We start from the raw sequence: 19,865 nt of genomic DNA, 5'->3' as shown, positions 1-19,865 counted from the left end.
AGTAGAGCAGGGTTTCCCACCTTGGCAACTTTAAGATGGGTGAACTCCAACTCCCAGAATTCCCCAGCCAGCATGGCTGGCTGGGGAATTCTGGGAGTTGAAGTCCACCCGTCTTCAAGTTGTGAGAGATGGATAAAATATCTGTTATTATTGACAAAGAAATAGTAACTTGAGCATGCTAAGAGTGTAGCTGCAATACTAAGCACCCAGCTGCCAAACGCTCTACCTCAAACTCGGGAGAGATCAGGAGACATCGCCATGGTTGCCAAGCGGCCCCAAGGGGCACAGGAAATGAGGAGGGGGAGATACCTCTGAGATGAGGCAAGGTGTGATAAAACCAATCTGGAGCAGTTTGACCTGTCTAAAGTGACACTTAGCAGGGATCTTTTAGGAATGAGTGAACTCTTGCCATCCCAGCCTTCGTTATCATAAGGAAAACCACACCCCGCAGAGCTGATCACCTATTTACCGTGAACATGTGATGTATGTCGTATGTAGGGGTCTGTAGAAGGAGGGTAACCGGAAGTAGGCGGCCGGCAAAGATCGTGACCTCAGGGTACCCCTCAGCCAATGGGGAAATGGGGAGGAATGGGCATCGGGATAGGATGGTATAAAATGTGCCGAAATCTGTAATGGGGGGTGGGGGGCTTCTTATTGGCAACGAAGCCCACCAGCCTTTGCAAAGGCTTCCAATAAAACTTTGCTTCTGATGAACCCAGAGTGGTCTGTGGTGCTTGTTCACACAAAGTCGCCCGTCCCGCTGACCAAGAGCGGTCCCGCCCTTGCAGGGGGACTCCGTGCGTGGATCTCCACGACGCTGCCAAGAAAAATGAGCTGCTCCGAGAAATCCGCTCCTTGCTGGGTCTGAGTCAAGCCTTGTGCCCACCCCTTGGAGAGGGCGGCCCTCCCCACCCTAATTCCGTGGTAAGAGCGCCGAGGGAGAGTTGCACGGGATCGTGCTTTTCTCAGAAGGGTGTTCTCCAACGACGTGAAAGTGGTCCGTGAGAAAAGATGCCACTTTGGTTATAGGGTCCCCCCTCCCCCCCCCCCCAGGATTCCAGCAAATACCAACCAGTTACCAATGGTTGGAAAAGGAGCTTAAGAAAAGCTTTAGCAAAGCACAGACCACAATGCTCACTTTTAAAAGCAAGTAAACTTTATTGCTGAGGGGCAGGTCGGTTGGGTGCAAGGTCGCTGCTCTGACTTCGCCACGTCTGCGAGTGGAAGTGCCATTCCAGCCCCAGTGAACACACACAACCTCAAACGCTTTACGAAAAAAACGAGAGAGAGAGAGAGAGAGAGAAGCCCCCTCCCCTGCCCACACGGGCCAGGGTCTGTGTTCCCCTTCCCCCTAATTTTTTAATATTTTTTTCCTTCCTCTTTTCTTAAAAAAAAAAATCCCTCTTTGGCTTGAGCTGACCCCTTCACAGTGAAGCGCAACCAGTTTAACAGCGGGACGGAGGGCGTGGGAAGCAGGCCCAGGAAAGAGAGTCGCGCTGTGCTTCGGATTTGATTCCTGGAAGTGCGGGATTTGATTCTCGGGGCGCACAGGGGTATCAACCGAGCCCCGGACCGTGCCTTTTCAAAGCAGCCGTGTCTTTTCCCTGGGATCTGGTGGCGGCTGTGGGGCTCCAGGAAAAGATGCGCCTGCTTTAAAAGGTTACAGGCAGTTGCTGTGTTTTTCTGCCCCCAGTCCTCAGGAAGCACATTTTGGAACCAAATCCAAAGCACCCCACAGTCTTAACAGGATGCGTGCAAAAGGCCGCTGGGAAGGCGCCCCTCCATAGAGATGCCGTGGCATTGCAGCTCTCCCCAATCTCGGCCCATCTGCGCTCCCCCTTGCTTCTCTCGGCACACTCGGCAAAAAGCATCCTCGTTGCGCGGCCAGAACCGCATCTCCAGTCCCGGGGGGAGGGGCACAACTGACCCCTCTGCCACCCCCTCAATTTCGGCAGGAGTTTCGGAGCAACTCCTGGACTCCACTGACCCCTTCGCACCTTCTTGCTGCATCACCTTCGGTGCTCAAAGCCGCCTTCCCCAAGCCATCGGGTGAATCAGGATGAATGCCACGCCTCTGTTGGGGCGGAACCGCGGGCAGAAATGTCCCGGGCCTCTCCGCCACCCTCCCGCCTCCCTCGGCAGCCATCCCGAAGGCGCCCGCCTGCCATCTGCAAGCATTCTCAGTCCCTACAACCTCCCTTCCTCTCCCCCTTCCCCGACTGGCCTCACTGTGCCCCCTCCACCCTCTCCAGCTAAAATGGCACACCCCGCCCGCCCCCGCCCCCTCCCCATCCCGGTCCCGATCCGCCTGGAGAAACCCTCAGAAGCCAAAGTCCAACCAAACGAGGCAAGTGACCGTCCCACGGTTGCGCCCCTCCCTAGCCCCGCCTTGGTCACAGTGGGCACTTGGACCGTGCCAGTTCTGGGCAGGGGAGGGCGGGGCCAAGGGGGGTGGGCTCAGGCCCCTCCTAGGGCACGCTGACTTGGTAGGGGCTGCCAGGCACGCCCTCGTCCCCCCACTTGACGATCAGGATGTAATCCCCCTTCTCCTTGACTGTGTAGGTGACGCTGTAGACGCGATTCCCCATGTGCTTGACGTAAACCTCGTCGCAGGGGGTCTTGGGGCCGTGGACCCCCACCATCAGCATATTGGTGCCTGCAGGGGAGGAAGAGACGAGACTTGGGCTGGGCCCCCAGAAGCCCCCGGCGCCCAAGGAGCAGGGGGGACGGTTCAGGAGACAGAGACCCTGCCTAGCTTTCGACCCCCCCCCCCTTCACTTGATCAGCAAGGGAGGCTCCCTTGCTTCCCATGGAAATCGGGCATTTCCAAATTCAAACAGACCCTTGGAAAAGAGAGGGGGGCTTTTGGGGGGGGGAAGGTCCACCTGGGAAAGACAAGAGTTCTTCCTTCTGCTTTGACCCCCTGATTGGGGAGCAAAAGGGGAGGTTTCTCCAAGGACCGGGGATTAATGGCTACCAGCTGCAGCTTCCTAAATTTCACTGCAATATAAGGAAAAACCTCCGGAGGGGAAGATCTGTCCAACCCTGGAAGAGTCTCCCCACGGAGGCTGCGGGGGCTTCATTTCGGGAGGATTTCAAGAGGCTGGACAGCCCCCTCTCAAAGATGAGAAGGTGGGATGGGTCTTCCTGCACACTGCAGAAAGGCGGACTAGATCAGGGTTTCTCAACCTCAGCAGCTTTAAGATGGGTGGGCTTCAACTCCCAGAATTCCCCTTACACCCCCCATAAATAGGAACTATTTGCCAGGCTGGGGTGGCGGGGTGGGCGCTGAAGAGTGGGTGCCAACCTGTCCACTTATCTATCAGCAAGGCTTGAATCTGGATTCCCACACAATGCAAATAGGTGGATTTCACCCGCCGAACAGCCCCTTCCAGCAATCAAGGTTTTCTGCCCTTTCGCTGGCATTGCCACCAGGCCAGACTTGCCCTGAAAATATGGCCCAGCTTTCCCGAGACTCCCTCGAGATCCTGCCCCCTGTACGCCAGAGTTCACCCCCACCCCCCCACCCCCTCGGCACCGCCTGGGGCCGCGATGCCCACCTGCTTTGCTGCAGTCCACTGTGAAGGTATTCTTCTGCCCCACAAAGGCCTTGGTCAGCCCAGGCCCCCGGGCGACCACCTTGCTGGCATCGGAGGAGAACTTGGGCAGGGCGCTGTAGCTGCCACCCACCGAGGAGGAGGATTTGGTGACCGTCTCCACCAGCACCGTGGATGTCTCGTGGAGGCTGTGCCCACCGGACAGGCGGGGACCTGGCAAGGCAGAGAGGAAGGGGGAACCATCAGCCTTGGCTTTCTTCACAGGTGGGGCCCCCGGATGGATCCTGCCCCCGCCCTTGGAGCACTGGGAACTAAGGCCCGCTGGCCCACCTCACAGGGGTGTCATCAGAATAGGGGAGGCCAGGGGGAGGGACAGAAACCCCAGTATTTTGGAGAAGAGCAGGACAGAAATGTCACAACCGTTATGAAGGGCTCTGATCAGGATAAGGGGATCTGAGTCACTTATTGGATCAAGAACCAAAGGCAGGTTTCATGGTTTTTCCTTCCTTTTAATTGGTTTTATTATAGTGTCTTTGGGAGTCGGGTGGCATACAAGCTTAATAATAAGTAAATAAATAAATATCCATTCCGGATTAGATTCACACAACCTGATTCCCGTATTAACTCATTTTCTGGCTTGGCACAATACTTTAAATTATAAATTAATGAAATAGGTTAGGTGGGCCCAACAGGCTCAGCCACAGGGAGACCTAACAGAACCCAGCTTAGGGAGTTGTGTGAATCCATCTTTCCCTGACCTGAGTACACATGTTGTGTGAATTCAGCCCTCGGTCTCCCCCTTGTGCGAATCACACTCTCGGCCACCAGGACAGCGTGCCCTAAACTTCACTTGGTAATGATAATGCCAATTCTTGGATCCCTGGTTTTATATTTTTATAGCCATGGAAGACATTGAGAGGTGTTGGTATAACGTGTTCAGTAAATCATAAAGTAATGGTGCCAATTCATTGGAGGCTCACACCTCTCACCCCGGAGCTGTGGATGTGCAAAGCAATGTTCCTCTGGGCACAGACTGAGCATCTTCACCCAGAACTGAGACAGGGGTGGTGGGAATGCCCGCTAGTCAAGGGGGGTCCGAGCTCTCCCCGCAGGGCCTTAAACCCCCGTCGGGCAACTCAACTCACCTGTGACCTTGGCTTTGAAGGGGCTGCCAACGATGTGCTGAGGGCCCCCGTACTTGATGGAAATGAGGTAGCTTCCAGGTGCCATGGGCATGTAGGTGATCTTGTGGCCCTCGGGGCACTCCTGGCAGTCCATCTGTACCTTGGAGGGCCCGTCGATGGTGACCGAAAGGGCACCGGAACCTGCATTTCGGGTCTTCACAATGAACTCAGAGGAGACACCTGCCAGAGAGAAGGGGGGCTGTTAGCAAGGCCGTCCTGGTGGCCCCCAGGGACAGCACGATGCCCAGCTCTTCTCCGGAAAAGCCACCTCCAGCTGATTTGCCCCCTTTCTCCATTATCTCTATTCAAGAAGGTCCTTTTAAGAGCTAGTCCTGAACAGGATGAACATGTGTGCTCTGCTGTCCAAGCGCGATCACGCAGAGTTCGGAAAGAAGCTTTCATGCAAGAATTCGGGGTGTTGTGGCCAAAACCTGGCTCGCTTGAAACAACCAAATCTCTTTGAAGATACAACCTAATTTTATAGGCGTGCAAACAATACCGTGCACATTGACAGCTTGCTGGGCAGCCCTGAGCAAAGGCGGAACCACACTTATATGCCCTTGGCCCACCACGTTTCAAAGAAAGAGGCAGGCGCAGTGGAAATTACAGCATGATGCTGGAGTGTTTTAGATAAACCCATCTGGGTGACCCTCTTACTATTTATCCTTCCTCCTGGGTCTGCACGGCAGCCATACTATCTCTGAGAGGTGGTCAGTGGGTATACGCAGTTTGCTTTCCTGGGCCGTGGGGCCCTGCCTGATGCCTCCCCATCGCCACACAGGGTCAGTTCAGCCTGCTGGGAATGTTTTCGCGCACGGCACTTTAAGCAGCTCACGTGTATGTGGGGGGGGGCATCCCATAGGTTTGGTAGTGGGTGCGGCTCACATGGGGAGGGAGGGAGGGAGGGAGGGAGGGAGGGAGGGAGGGAGGGAGGAAGGAAGGAAGGAAGGAAGGAAGGAAGGAAGGAAGGAAGGAAGGAAGGAAGGAAGGAAGGAAGGAAGGAAGGAAGGAAGGAAGGAAGGAAGGAAGGAAGGAAGGTCTAAGATTCATTGGCTAGTGGAATCATCTGCCAGAGATGCTCAGAATGGACTCAGCTTCTAAGGCAGCATTTCAGTATCCTTCCCAGTGAGCTCTGGGCATGGGGAGGGCAGTAGCCCAACCCATCCAGAGGGCACCTGCTTGGGGAAGGCTGGCATTCAACTGTCCACACGCCAGCCGGTGCCCAGAAAGGCCAGCTGTCCCTCCGCCAGCTCTGCCTCCCCCCCCACCTCACCTGTGGTTCCTCCCTCCAATCCTGGGCCGTAGGCTGTGACGAGCCCGGGGTCGCCCGCTTGGCTCTGCTCGCCCACGCGGATGTTGAAAGGGCTGCCGGGAACATGCCGCCCGTTGAACCGGACATCGATGGAGTGGACCCCGTTCTCATGGGGGATGAAGCGAATGGCATATTTGTCTGGGGGAGAAATCCAACAGGTCAGGCTCAGCAAAGCAAGTCAGCGAGGGTGGTCTCGGGAAAGAAGCCCCTCCACCTTCAGCCTCCAAAGATCTCCCAGTGTGGCCTCCTCAAATCACCCTGAGCTCCTCCGACATCTTTTTGACACTCCCTCCCCCATTCCGGGCGGGCACCTGGCATTGCCCAGTGGCTGGGATGGAGACTTGGGCTCTTTCAGGTGCCTCCAGCCCAAATCTCATGTTGGCCACACGGTTGCCTTAGACCGGTCCTCCTCTGGCTGTGGGCTCACTTGCCAGGTGATCGTGAGAATTAAGCAGCCCACGAAACGGCCCCAGAAAGGGTCAAAATGATTGCTTCGTGCCTGGGACACAACTGAAGGCGATGGAAAGGCAACGCATCTGGGCGGCCACATCTCCGACAGATGTGTTGTCCACTGCAGAAGAAAAGCTGCTACTCACCACTGTCCAGTTCGGAGACGTAGCATTCCTCCACCAGCCCAGAGGGTGTGTGAACCTTGGCATCGATCACGCCGCGTGCCCCATTGAGTTGCACCGCGAAAGAAGCGGGCTGGTTCACCTTCAGGCCGGTCTCCTGCAGAGTCCCAGAACAGAGCCGAGTCAGGTTCACACCACCGCATACCTAACCCCAAACTTCCCACCCCCGTGCAGGCCTAGTCTCGCGTGCCCAACAAGTGCTAGCCCGTGGAGGGGCTCACGGGCTCTTGGATCGATTAGGACGGTGTTTATCAAACTTGGCCGCTCTAAGATGCGTGGACTTCACACATCTGAACGTGGCCAAGTTTGGAAAACACCGGAAGAGGAAGTATTCCATGCCAGCTAGGAAGTCTGGAAGCCATCAACCCCCACCCCCCAATATGGGAAGAATTCAGTCAGAGAAAGCTCCTGTGGAGTTCCTACAGAAATTATTTACACACACTAGTGATTCTTCTTGTTCTAACTAAGTTTGCCTCCTCTATGACTCTGTCCTTATTTTGTTAAATGAACATTTCATTCATTCATTCATTCAATTTATATGCTGCCCATCTCCCCCAGAGGGTGACTCTGGGTGGCTTACAATTAAAATCCAAAACAGTAAAAACGATAAAAATATAAATATCCATATTAAAATAACTAGTAACAATTCTACAGTACAATTCAAGATGATCAGGGGCGGGGGGAGCAGTATCGATTATCCCACCAGCCAATTCCAACAAGGGGAGCCCCCATCAGGCCCCCAGGCCATCTGGCATAGCCAAGTTTTCATACTTTTAACTTGCTTTTCCTTTCAAACAGCAGTGGTAGGGAAGTAACCGCCCCCCCCCCTGCAATTTCCCTGGTGGCTAATAGCAGCCCCAGAGAAGTGACATCACTGACTTTGCAGGGGGAGCAGGGAAAAGACCGTCTCCCTATATGCCCATAGACCCTGCTTGGACTGGAGGGTCAATCTACTTTGGGGAAGATGGAACCAAGATGGAAAGATAGGAAGCATTTCACACCATGGGAAGTTGGATCCCTCTGTCTTTGGGGAACAAGAGAAAACTGAGGGGCCCCCACAGCTGGCAGCTGCTCTTGAAGGAGGATTGTCCTCAATTCCCCCAAATGGATAATGTCCCAATGGGTTAGAGTCCATGTTTCTCAACTTCAGCAGCTTGAAGATGAGTGGACTTCAACTCCCAGAATTCCCCAGCCAGCCATGGCTGGCTGGGGAATTCTGGGAGTTGAAGTCCACTCATCTTCAAGCTGCAAAGGTTGAGGAACACTGGGTTAAACTCTAGTTCCCATTCTGATTGGGGAGATGGACTTGTAGTCCTACACATCAGGAGGGCACCCAGTTGAGCAAAAGGAAATCATTCTGGCAAAGGGCATCTCTTCACGGGAGGGGGTCGCATCGATCTTTCTTCCCATCACCAGCCCCCCTCCTTCCAGCCCCCCGTTCTTCTCTGCACCCACGCGGACTGGCGGATACCTGGAGGCTGGTGACGGTCAGGCGCCGGGCATCATCTGAGAGTGAAGCCACAGGAACCACAAACGGGCTGTCAGGGATGTGTTCATCGTTGAATTTGATGGAGACCTCGTAGTCGCCTGGCAGAGGAGAGTGGGGAGGAAGATGGGTTCTGAGGTCAGGCGTGCCCACCCAGTAGCATGAATCTCAGCCATGCCGTGGAGGATCCACGCGGGGTATTTTATGCTGGAGAGCCCTTGGAGAGGGTTTGGATACACTGGCCGCTTGGGAACCAGCCCTCCGTTTGTTCCCAGGCACAATTCCAGGTCTCTTTTCCTCCCTTTCCAGACCCCAAAAGTGTTCTTGGTCCAAGGCATTTAAAATTCTGTTTTTTTCCTGCATGAAGCTACTTGCCAACTAAGATTTGTTAGTCCCCTGCCATCCCTAATAGGGACTGTCCGTCCTGGCACCTGGGCAGTGGAGTTCAGACATGTTGGGAATTGGGTGGCATGTACATTTAAGATGATAACAACAGCAACAACGACAACTCCTTGCTGGAGAGAGACTTGTCCAAGGCCTTCACAGCTAGGTTTCTGAGGCTGGACCAAGACTATCCCACTTTTCTGGGCTTTTAAGCAACAGCCGGACTTTAAAATTATTTTTAAATCATTTTAAATTATTGTTGGTTTTGCCTAACTGACGTCACGCCCCTGGCGTGACCCAAATGAACCCAAATCCTACCTGGTTCTTGGACAATGTACGACACTCCACAGGAACCATCTTTCCGGTCTTCAAATGCAATTTCTGCCTTGCTTGGCCCCTCAACGGCGATAGAGAGGCCCCCAGCGCCGGCTTCCCGGGTCCAGATGCTGAATTCAGCTGGGAAGAGAGGAGGGGGTCAGCAGAGATCGCTGGCCAAGGGCAGTGCTCTGTGGCCGAGGAGGCTGGGAGTGGCAGTCCTACCTGGCTGGTGGGCACCAGGGGTGGGGAAGGGAGGGCAGAGAGAAAGTTGGCAAGGCTAGAAGCGCCCACGTAACACAGTAAGGTCAGGAAATTAAGAACAATGTTGACGGGTGCAGAATTGCAATTTCCACTCCAACGTCTGCTGGGGCATCTGCAGCAGGAGGGAGGGGTGTCCAAAAAGTCACCATGGGGGTCATGACCACCTGATCAAAGTTTCACCCCTTTTTGCACATGCACTGCACACCCGACGTACATTTTAAAAAAAGGGGGCTTCAGTTGCCCAGTTGCAGGTGCCCCGGGAGATGCCCCGGTTTCTGCTGTGCTTCTTGGAAAGAGATCCCAGACTGTTGAGGTCCCAGGACCAAAGACCGGGTGGCCAAGAGGGATCCGCCCAGTGACGAGGCAGAGGCCTCCCGGGTCCTTATATGGTGCCCTTCCGCCCGAGAGCCCGCTGGTGGGTCCTTCTGAGAGAGGTGGGCAGGGAGGGGTTCCAGGCCAGCAGGGCCTTTTCTGAGCAAAACTCCCCTCTGGGCATGCCCCCAATCATCTAGCTGCAAGGATGGGAGATTTAGAGGGGGTTCAGACCTCTCCCACCTGGAGGCCCCCTGCATGAAAGACCTCTGTCCAGAAGCCCCATTAATGGTCCTTCAAAGGGCAGGAGGGAGGGAGGGAAGAGGAAGGCAGGCAGGCAGGCAATTCCCCAATCCCCCCACCCCAATTCCATCCACAGTGGTACTGACCCTAACCAAACTGCTGTGGATTTTATATTCTTATCTCCCAAACCTGTTAATTAACTCATTCTAATAATTAACCCTTTTAATTTGGCAGCCTCCAAGCCAACTTTAGGGCAGATGGAACTTGGAAAATGAGTGCTCCCAGTTTGCCTGCGGCCCCTCTGTTCATGTCAGCGAGGCATGTGGGGGAGGGCCCCAAAGTCAAGACGGGGTTTGCCGCTGCACAGTAGAAGCCTGCCACTTTCCCACGTGCCACGCGTGTTAAAAAGAGGCAGAGCTCCCATTGTGCATCTTGACTTTTTGGACCCCCTCGGTGGGACCCGGTGGGGAGTGCCTCCCGGAAGAGGGACCGACCGGGTTGGCCTCGGGGTTCTAAGCGTTCCCAGACCCAGGTTCAATGGTCAAGCCCTGCAAGTCTAAAGACCCACACGGGTGTGCCAGCGCACGACTGACTGTGCCGCCCTTACCTGGCACGCTGGCCACACCCCTCTCCAGGCCAGGCCCTCCTGCTCGCACTTTATGGGACCCCCCTTCGCCCAGTGGCCCCACGGTGAACTGGAAGGGGCTGCCGGGCACGTGCTGGCCACGGTACTTGACGTTCACGGTGTGGGGACCCATCTCCTGGGGCACAAAGCGGACTGAGTAGGCGCTGTCTTCTCCCTCGATGATTTCTGCCTCGGCCATCTTCCCTGATGGACTGGTCACTTGGGCGGTCATGGCTTGGAGGCCAGCCTCTCCTGCAGGGTGAAAAGAGCACAGGCCAGCAGGAAGGTCAGCCGGTGGACAGTGAAGCCGGGCAGACCATCCGGCCTGCTTCAGAAGCCCCCCTTCCTCCCCAGCCACCAATCCAGGGCTTCAGAAAAGTGGACATGCTGTTCTTTCAAGCAAACAAAACATGCTTCTAGTCCTCAGGAACGCCGAGACCGGCTTGGTAGCATCTGCGGAAGACTTCAGAGCCAGTCTGGTTCTTCAACGTCGGGGAGCTTCTGCTCCATCCTTGGACCTCCAGCTTCGCCATACCTGACCTTAACTCCTTGTTGAAATGCACATTTACCCACAAGAGCAGAAGCACAGACGGGTATGAATTAAATCTCTGCAAACGTCATGCATTAGTGCAATTCACTCCCAGACGAGAAGTGGACTTTCTTCCTCGTCGAAGATCATCGGTTTTAAGCTATTAGTAAATGTGACATTGTTGAGCCGGGGTAGAAAACGGCACTCACGCAAAGCAGCATGCCTGGAAGATCCACCAACTTCTCTTTCTCATTTTTATTTGCTCGTTTTGATTTGTTAAGTTTACCGCTTGCCTCTCCTTCATAGTAGTCTGCGTGGTGCTCACCCCCATTTTATCCTCGCAGAACCAGCCTAGATGGGGTTTCCACGGCTGAGGGAGGACGTGAACCTACTTTCCAAACAAATGTCTCTCCTCCCTGCCTTTAAATCAAATTTCTTGGCTTCCTAGAAACCTCTCGTGATCAGCAGTTGGAGAACATGACCTAATCGCTGGACTTGCCAGATAATTGGGAAACAAGGGGAGTCGTGGCATTGTTTAATCTGCTTCTAATTAACCCCTAATTAGCTCCCTTTGTCGGTGGATTCAGTAGGAGCTCTCTAAAAGGAGAGTGGGATAAAGATACTGTTTTAAAAAATCTTCCATCCCGCCCCAAACAGTTCGGCAACTGCTTGGATCCAGGGGGAGTTGATAGGAAGGAATAGCATCCTTTTCAGCACTTTTTAAAGTATGTATTTAAATATATCTTTTTAAGCCAGTGTTTCTCAACCTTGGCCACTTGAAGATGGGTGGACTTCAACTCCCAGAATCCCCCAGCCAGCTATGCTTCAAGTGGCCAAGGTTGAGAAACACTGTTTTAAGCAGTTGTAAAATTTCGGCTTGGCCAACACGTTGAGCAGGATGGATTTGGAACCACTTTCAAGCTCTGAATGGACAGAAGAGACCACTGAGAGTGGGGAGAGGCCCCTCCTTGTCATCCTTCTCATGTGCTGGTGACCCACCTCTCAAATTGCCCCCTGGGGGAAAAACCACCATGCAGATTCAGCCTCCCTTCCTCCCCAGGTGGGGCTCGCATGCAACTCCACACTCCACGTGTCCCCCATGCTCCCTGCTGGTGAGAGGCAGACGCCCACAAGCGCACGGCACACGAGCAAGGCCCACGCACCCTCCTGGGTCCGGGCGATGCTGCCGAAGGAGCCGAGGCTCTCGCGGCCGAGGAAGTCCCCAAAGACGTTGTGGAAGGGGTCCCCGCCCACTTGCGTGGACTCTTCCACCCGCACCTCGCGCTTGGTCTCCCCGCCGCGCGTCTTGCTGATCTCCGTCCGCTCGGTGCGCGTGTACGTGTGGCTGCTGCGTGTGAAAGTGCGGGTCAGCCGCTCCTGGGCTGAGACCATCTGGAACCAATTCCCTGTGCCGGGGCGGCGAGGAAGGAGGAGGAGGAGGAGGAGGAGGAGGAGGTGGAGAAGTCAGTTAGAAAGAGGGCAAACGGGGAGGGGGCTGCACATAGTTCTTTGAGGGCAACCCTGGGCTGGCAGTTCTTCGAAGGATTCACTCCACGCTGGAGAATCCATAAAGCCTAGCCATGCTCTGGAGAACCTCACTTTCCAGCCCTCCCAGATGCAGAAATGGCAACAGAGGGGATGCGGGGTGACCCTTTCTGCGACCAACCACTGGGCACATTGGGGGCGTTCTCCACAGTGAGCGTTGCAAAAACCAAAGAGCAAAGGACAGAGAAAGTGGGTCATCTCCCAAGGCCAGGCTGAAACCAAACCAGTGGGGTTCCTAAATCTGGAAATGTTTTCAGTGAACAAACAACATTGGCATTTTTCAATTCCTCCTAAAATCTGAATCCGGTAAGCTGCGTTTCAGACGGAGAGAGCGATTACGGGACAAGGAGGGGCGAAGAAGTGAGTTGAGGGACTTTTTTTGATGTCACTTGAAAAACTTCTCCCACTTTCTCCCTCCCTCCAAAAAAATCAGCATGCCAGATGTGAAATTTCATTGAGGGCAGAAAGGCAGCGTTTCAGCCCCAGTCTGGGCCTTGCCACCAAGAAAACGAAAAGCGGGGTGAGGAGGTACAGAAACGGAAAAGGGGAGAAAGGGAAAAGGGGAGAAAGAGTCCAGGGACAGGGCCTTCATGCCCACCCCCCCGTTTCTTCTCGGCGGTCTTTGGATGCCCGGCCCCACCAGCTCCCCTACCTGGGATCTTGAGGTTCAGGTCACAGGTGCTGCCGACGGTGGCGATGGAGGGAGCCTGGCGCCGGCGAGTGATGCTCTCCTTCATCCGTCCCTCCCCAGTCACTTTCACAGTGAAAGGGCTTCCTGAAAGGGGCACCGAGACTAGTGGTTATCTCAGTAGCCCTGGCACCTGCAGGATGCAGGATTCAACCAAAGCACAGCTGGAGCAGAGCAAAAGACCCTTTGATGCCTACTCCCCAGAAGCTGGGAGGGTAGGCAATGTTTTTGAGGCTGGGGGCCACGTGGCATCTGTGTCAGTGGCGAACATTATAGGTCATCCTCATTTAGCGACCACAATGGGGACCGGCCACTCGGTCATTAAGCAAAGCGGTGACTAGGTGAACCCGCAACTGTGCTTACAATCTGACCAGCTTTCCTTGGCTTCACAGACCTGCAAAGGTCGTGTGAGGATCGGTCGATGACTTTTCATCACCGTCATAACTGCGAATGGTCGCTAAATGAGGACAACCTGAATCTTCAGTGGCTGTAGGGCCACCAAGGGAAGCCTGATGATGACATCAAGCAAGTGGGGAGGGCCATTTCTTTCAGATTTATTGCTGTGGATATTTTGGTGAACTTCTAGTTTTGTTTGCATTTTCAAGGCACACTAAGCCTGCACAAAAACTCACCAGGATACGCAGTGCTTGGGAATCAATCCAGAAAGGTTCTTTGGTCTGCACAGGAGCACAAACATAGCCCCTGTCCACAACTTTTTTAAGCAGTTGCGCCTTTTCCCAGGAAAAGAATTGTAGCTGGCGCGGCATAGCCACTGCTCCGTGCTCCAGAGCACCGTTTCGGAATCGAATCCAAAGCACAGCCCAATTGTTAGTTTAGTTTGTCACAGAAACTGGTGAGAAGTCCACACATCTTAAAGTGGCCAAGGTTGAGAAACACTGGTCTAATTCGCACTCAGCTTTCAACCTGAGGGCTAGAATCTTGAAATCCACGCAGAGATTTGGCAAGGAGAGGCATACCTGGCACGTGCTTATCAGCAAACTTAATGTTGATGATGTAATTTCCCGGCTCAGTGGGGGTGTAGGTGACTTTACACGTGCCGTCCTCCATGTCTTCACAATTGATGTCCACTTTGCTGGGGCCTTCGATGGAGAGGCCTAGACCCCCGTAGCCTGTAAGGGAAACAGCAGGACAGTTCACTCTCCCTGCCAGCTTTGAACATCCTCTTTGCCAAGCACCGGCTCAGAGAAGCTGAAGCCATGCCCGCGTACCCTGAGTCAGCTAAGGGCCCGTGCCTCCATCTGCCTTGCACATGAAGCTTGGTTCGCGGCCACCCACGTCGTGCTCTTCCTGGCTTTACGCAGATGCAACGCACCAGCTGAGTTTATGATTCAGGGCGTTGCATGAAACCAGGAAAATTTAAAGGATTTTAAAAAGATTGTGCAAATGCCACCCCTATTTAGGCCTCGCTGTATCAGCAGGAGACGAGCAAACCTGACCAGCTGCATTTCGTCGCTCTGCATGCGGTGCCGTTCCCACCAAATCGGAGGGTTGGTGGAAGACGTTTGCAACCCTACGAGATTTGCCACAACCGCCCTTTGCTCACCTGCAGTGCGGGTGTCAACGATGAATTCGGACATCTCGAAGGTGCGCCCTTCCATGAGCCCCTTGCCGGAGACTTTGACCTTGCTGGCGTCGCCAATCTCTGACTGTCCCACCATGATCTTAAAGGGGCTGTTGGTGACATGCTTCCCACTCTTCTTCACGCTCACCACGTGCTCGCCCACCTCCTTGGGGGTGAAGGAGATCCCTAGGGAGAGGCAGAGGGGGAATGAGGTGGGGCAGGACCAGAGCCAAGGGGGTGCGGGTCATTCAAAGGGACCTCAGTAGGTTTAAATGCAGCATGAAACCCAACAGGTTGACATTCCACGGGACAACATTATCTAGGTCTGCGCAGGATACTGGGTGGCTACAGGACCGGGGGGATCTAACTTGGCAGCAGTGAGCAGAAAGGGATCTAGCTGTACTTGTGGATTACCAGTGGAGCATAAGCAGGCCATGTGATGCAGCAGCTAAAAAGGCCAATACGATCTTAGGTTGGCTCAAACAAAGCACTGCATTCAGATCAGGGGAGACCACTGTACTTTGGCTGGATAGACAATATGTGACATGCAGTAACCAGGTCCGGGCCCCAAATTTAAAAGTGACGCGGAGAAGCTGGAGTGGGTTCAGGGGAGAGCGACCCGATCTGGAAACTAAACTCTGTGAGGCATAAACCTCCAGGCTGAAACTGAAGGAAAGGAGATTCAGGCTAAGATATTCTATCAGGATATTTCATTTCAAACATAACATAAGCTACCTGTTTTCCCCCCAAAAGGAAAAAAAAGGGCTGCATTATGGGACACCTCGACACGTAGTGATCCAGCTTCAGGATGCTAAAAGAAGCCTTCTCTGCAGGGGTGTCCAGGAGGGGGTGGAGCTTCCATTGCGACATCACACCCTACGCGGATGACCCTGATTCCGTCACCCTTGTCTCGCCTGCTAGGGAATAGCCATGGGCCATTTAAAAAGATGCTGCTGTGTGTACGAAATATCTAGAGCAGTGTTTCTCCACCTTGGCCACTTGAAGACGTGTGGACTTCCACTCCCAGAATTCCCCAGCCAGCATAGCTGGCTGGGGAATTCTGGGAGTGGAAGTCCACACGTCTTCAAGTGGCCAAGGTGGAGAAGCACTGGACTAGACCAAGGAAGGACTGAAGATGACCTGGACAAAGGTCTGCAGGTGCGGCCGCCTAGGCAAAGGGGCCTAAAGCAACTTTTAAGCCCTGAATGTCCAGATAATGTTTGGACGCAACTCAGACAGACACCTCCCTAATTCGCTGAACTATAAGGAGGAGGACGGACAGCATGATCAGACGTGCAAAACTGAGGACAGCCCCACCAGGTAGACCAGGCCAGGAAATCCACTCTGCCAGCAGGCTAAAATTGCTTTTATTCAGATCGGCTATAGGAACAGCCTCTTGCCATTCTGATTCTGCTGCATCTCCCCCCCTTCTTATCCTCCTGTGAATTAGGGAGGTGTCTGCCTAAGCCGCTTCCAAATGTTATCTGGATGTTCTGGGCTTAAAAAAGGCTTCGGCCCCTTTGGCCTAGGGAACGGTTCCTGCATTTTTTTCACGGAGGTCCTCTTCCTTGCTCTCTACAAGGACAACCTGAACTCCCCCTCTTTTTACTCTCTTTTTTTAGGCCTGCTGCAAAACTCCAGATGGCCACCAGGAGCAGCAAAGAGCTAGAGGTTGGTTTTCTCTCTCTCGCCATCTCTGCTGCCCTCCAGATGTTTGCAGCCTGCCCAACCTCATCCTCTCCAACTCCCATGGCTATTCACGAGGGCACGCTCGGGCACCCCTTCCGAGATCCAAAGCTAGGGTAGCGCAAGCCATAAAAGGTGGCTCACCGATATGGCGGTTTGGCAGGCGCTTGAGCAAACAGGGCTCTTCGTTGCCAGACGGGGCCCGGATGCTGGCAGTCAGGAGGCTCAAGTCACTCTCGGTGATCTTCAGGGACACGTCGGTGGAAGTGCCCACGTTCAGCTGAGAGGTGCGCATGGAATCGTCCCCTGGCACCAGAAGGAAGGGGAGAGAGAAGCAGTCAGGGGAGGGTTCAAGGCTTGGCTGAAGGCAGGTGAGGTTGGGGTAGAGAGCAGAAGGGCTACCTGTGATCTTTGCCGTGAAGGGGCTACCAGGAATGTGCTTATCATCAAAGCGTACAATAATATTGTAGTCGCCGGGGGCCGTGGGCAAGTAGGACACCGTGCAGGTGCCGTCTTTATTGTCCTTGCAGGTGATCTCAGCCTTGGACGGGCCCTCCACCGCCAGGGATAGGCCTCCTGTGAGAGGGACAGAGGCTGGTTAAAAAACAGGGGTGTTCTTCTTCTGGACAAGTCTTATCCAATCCTTTCGACCTGCCTGTTGCACTCTCCCCAGCTCTCTCCCTGCGTGTCACTTTGCCCGCCCCACCACCCTGCCTGGCCTCCCATCACTTTGCCCGCTTTTCCCACCTACATTCCTCATTTGCACAAGTGTGTTTTCAACATAAGCTGTTCCACTCCCATTGGCTGTCTCCTCCATTTATGCTCCCCGGCAGATGCTTTCACCTGAGCACTTGGAATATCTACAGATATTCCGTAGCATCTCAGCAGCCTGGCTGTGCTTTAAGGCAGGGGTTTCTAACCAGTGATCTGGGGATCACTGGTAGCCCTTTAAAGGTTCTGCAGCAGGTCCTGATGTGAATACCAACAAAAAAACTCTCCATGAGCTCATCCAATTGTACAAGGATTCAGGTGGGAAGTTTTCATGACTTCATGAAATCTTACCAATAGAAAATTAATTGATTTTGAGATCCCACAGACACCATCTCAGCTGGTCACTCTTGCCATTATGTCTACAACTCCCACATTACCAATCTCTGGTTTCAATGAGGGTGAAGGTTCCTCATTAAAGAAATGGCTGGTGACCATCCATATGAAACTCATGCAAGATACAAAGTCCTTCAGTACAAGCCATATGCATTTCTTCTCTTCCCACACCAAACTTCTCTGCAGTGATGTCCATCCACATCATCCTTGCACTCCACATGCCAAGGAAGCCAGAACACCATCTAGCCACATCAATCTTCCATCCTGCCTCAACCAGGAGGCCAACTCACAAACCTGTGAAATCGACCGAAATAGGTCAGATTTCGTCATGCAGCAGGTCCAATGCATCTGGAGGACACCAGATGGTGGAAGACTGAAAGACTGAATTAGACCCTTCATGCCTCCCACTTACTCTTATCTACTGGGATGGACAATCACTCTCTAAGACAGTGTTTCTCAGTCTTGGCACCCTGAAGATGGATGGGCATGGCTGGCTGGGGAATTCTGGGAGTTGAAGTCCACCCAGCTTCAAGGTGCCAAGGTTCAGAAACACTGCTCTAAGATCTTTCTCAAGATTGAGATTATAGGCTAGCAACCTTTCCCTGTACCTTTAAGGCCCATCTTAATCTAGCGTTTGGTTTCTCACACATGCCTCTGTGGTGCTCACAAGCAGGAGGGGAGATACCAGTTTCCCTGACACTGATATTTGGTGCCCCCACCCGAGATACCAGGAAGTCTTCAAGACCCATAGATATGCAATTCATGAAGCCCCCTCTTCCGCACATTTTCCGACTCCATGGTACCCTTTTTCCAACATGGCACCTGGGACTCACCTTCGCCGGCGTCCTTGGTGACGATGGTGAAGGTCGCAGGCTTGTTGACCATGCCGTGACTCAGCCCAGGCCCATAGGCGCTGACGTGCCGGGCATTGATAGCATCCACGTAGAACTGGAGGGGGCTCCCTGGTTGGGGAAACAAGCAATTACTCAGGGGCACTTCTCATAATCCTGGACAGCCTGCAGCTTTCAGGCAGGAGGCAAGGAGGGACTGTGGGAAATAGGGTCATCCTTCTGAAAGTCCTAGGATCCAGAGTTGGAAGGGAGCTTAGAGGTCAGCTAGTTGAGCCCCCTGCCCAGGACAGGATCTCGTGTAGCCGCTTGGACATATGGCCATCCACTTAGAGCAGGGTTCCTCAACCTCAGCAACTTTAAGATGTTGTTGTTGTTGTTTAGTCGTTAAGTCGTGTCCGACTCTTCGTGACCCCATGAACCATATTGCGCCAGGCCTTCCTGTCCTTCACTGCCTCCCCGAGTTTGCTCAGTTTCATGCTCATTGCTTCAGTGATGCTATCTAACCATCTCATCCTCTGCCGTCCTCTTCTCCTTTTGCCTTCAATCTTTCCCAGCATCAGGGTCTTCTCCAAAGAGATCTCTCTTCGCATTAGGTGACCAAAGTATCTGAGCTTGAGCTTCATTATCGATCCTTCCAATGAGCAATCAGGGTTGATTTCCTTTAAGATTGACTGGTTTGACCTCCTAGCAGTCCAGGGGACTCTCAAGAGTCTTCTCCAGCACCACAGTTCAAAGGCATCAATTCTTCGGCGCTCGGCCTTTTTTATGGTCCAGCTCTCACAGCCATACATTACTACTGGAAAAACCATAGCTCTGACTATGCGGATCTTTGTCGGCAAGGTGACGTCTCTGCTTTTTAATATGCTATCTAGGCTTGCCATAGCTTTCCTCCCAAGGAGCAAGCGTCTTTTAATTTCATGGCTGCAGTCTCCATCTGCGGTGATCTTGGAGCCAACTTTAAGATGGGTGGACTTCAACTCCCAGAATTCCCCAGCCGGCTGGAGAATTCTGGGAGTTGAAGTCCACCCATCTTAAAGTTGCTGAGGTTGAGGAACCCTGACTTAGAGGATCTGGCTCCCTCATCCCCCTCCCATCCACTGGGGGCATTTCCTGGGCAAGATTCAATTCCGGGGGTCTTCCAGCTTGGTTCCCTTCCACCTGCTCATGCTTGGGGTGGAAAAAAGATTTCCAGGCAGGAATTGCAGATCTAGCCAGGTCTTTTTCTACAAAGACATTCTTTGAGACAGGTCTTTTTCTGTGACATTCCCAATCCTACAGTCTAGACCAGTGTTTCTCAAACTTGGCAACTGTAAGATGGGTGGATTTCAACTCCCAGAATTTCCCAGCCAGTATGGGTTAGGGTTAGGGTTAGGGTTAGGGTTAGGGTTAGGGTTAGGGTTAGGGTTAGGGTTAGGGTTAGGGTTAGGGTTAGGGTGGCTGGGGAATTCTGAGAGTTGAAGTCCACACATCTTAAAGTTGCCAAGTTGAGCAACACTGGTCTACACCCAATCCTAAGATTCCAGCTCAGATTCCAATGCCTGTAAAACATTCTCATGGGTGGGGAGA

The 19,865-nt window shown here is 53.5% G+C and overlaps 1 protein-coding gene across 2 annotated transcripts in view; it reads right to left on the bottom strand.

The window, feature by feature from the left end:
• Positions 1-1,134: 1,134 nt before the first annotated feature.
• Positions 1,135-19,865, bottom strand: part of FLNC (filamin C) — a 77,654-nt gene continuing 58,923 nt past the window's right edge. For both annotated transcript variants that reach the window (XM_088141473.1, XM_088141472.1), the window contains 15 exons: positions 18,282-18,410; positions 16,747-16,920; positions 16,489-16,650; positions 14,641-14,844; positions 14,054-14,206; positions 13,041-13,163; positions 12,007-12,249; positions 10,297-10,566; positions 8,874-9,011; positions 8,157-8,272; positions 6,650-6,782; positions 6,015-6,191; positions 4,703-4,921; positions 3,561-3,770; positions 1,135-2,656 (listed from right to left, as the gene is read on the bottom strand). In XM_088141473.1, the coding sequence (XP_087997599.1) occupies positions 2,469-2,656; positions 3,561-3,770; positions 4,703-4,921; positions 6,015-6,191; positions 6,650-6,782; positions 8,157-8,272; positions 8,874-9,011; positions 10,297-10,566; positions 12,007-12,249; positions 13,041-13,163; positions 14,054-14,206; positions 14,641-14,844; positions 16,489-16,650; positions 16,747-16,920; positions 18,282-18,410 (2,639 nt within the window). In that variant the 3' untranslated portion in view covers positions 1,135-2,468. The remainder of the gene's footprint in view (positions 2,657-3,560; positions 3,771-4,702; positions 4,922-6,014; positions 6,192-6,649; positions 6,783-8,156; positions 8,273-8,873; positions 9,012-10,296; positions 10,567-12,006; positions 12,250-13,040; positions 13,164-14,053; positions 14,207-14,640; positions 14,845-16,488; positions 16,651-16,746; positions 16,921-18,281; positions 18,411-19,865) is intronic.

This window comes from Python bivittatus, unplaced genomic scaffold (assembly GCF_059951505.1).
Source record: "Python bivittatus isolate LINGU-HERP-01145 unplaced genomic scaffold, Pbiv_v1 ctg000330_np1212, whole genome shotgun sequence".
In the NCBI taxonomy this organism is placed as follows: Eukaryota; Metazoa; Chordata; class Lepidosauria; order Squamata; family Pythonidae; genus Python; species Python bivittatus.
The sequence above is the reverse complement of the archived record's forward strand: the minus strand, read 5'-3'. Positions and strand labels throughout refer to the sequence as shown.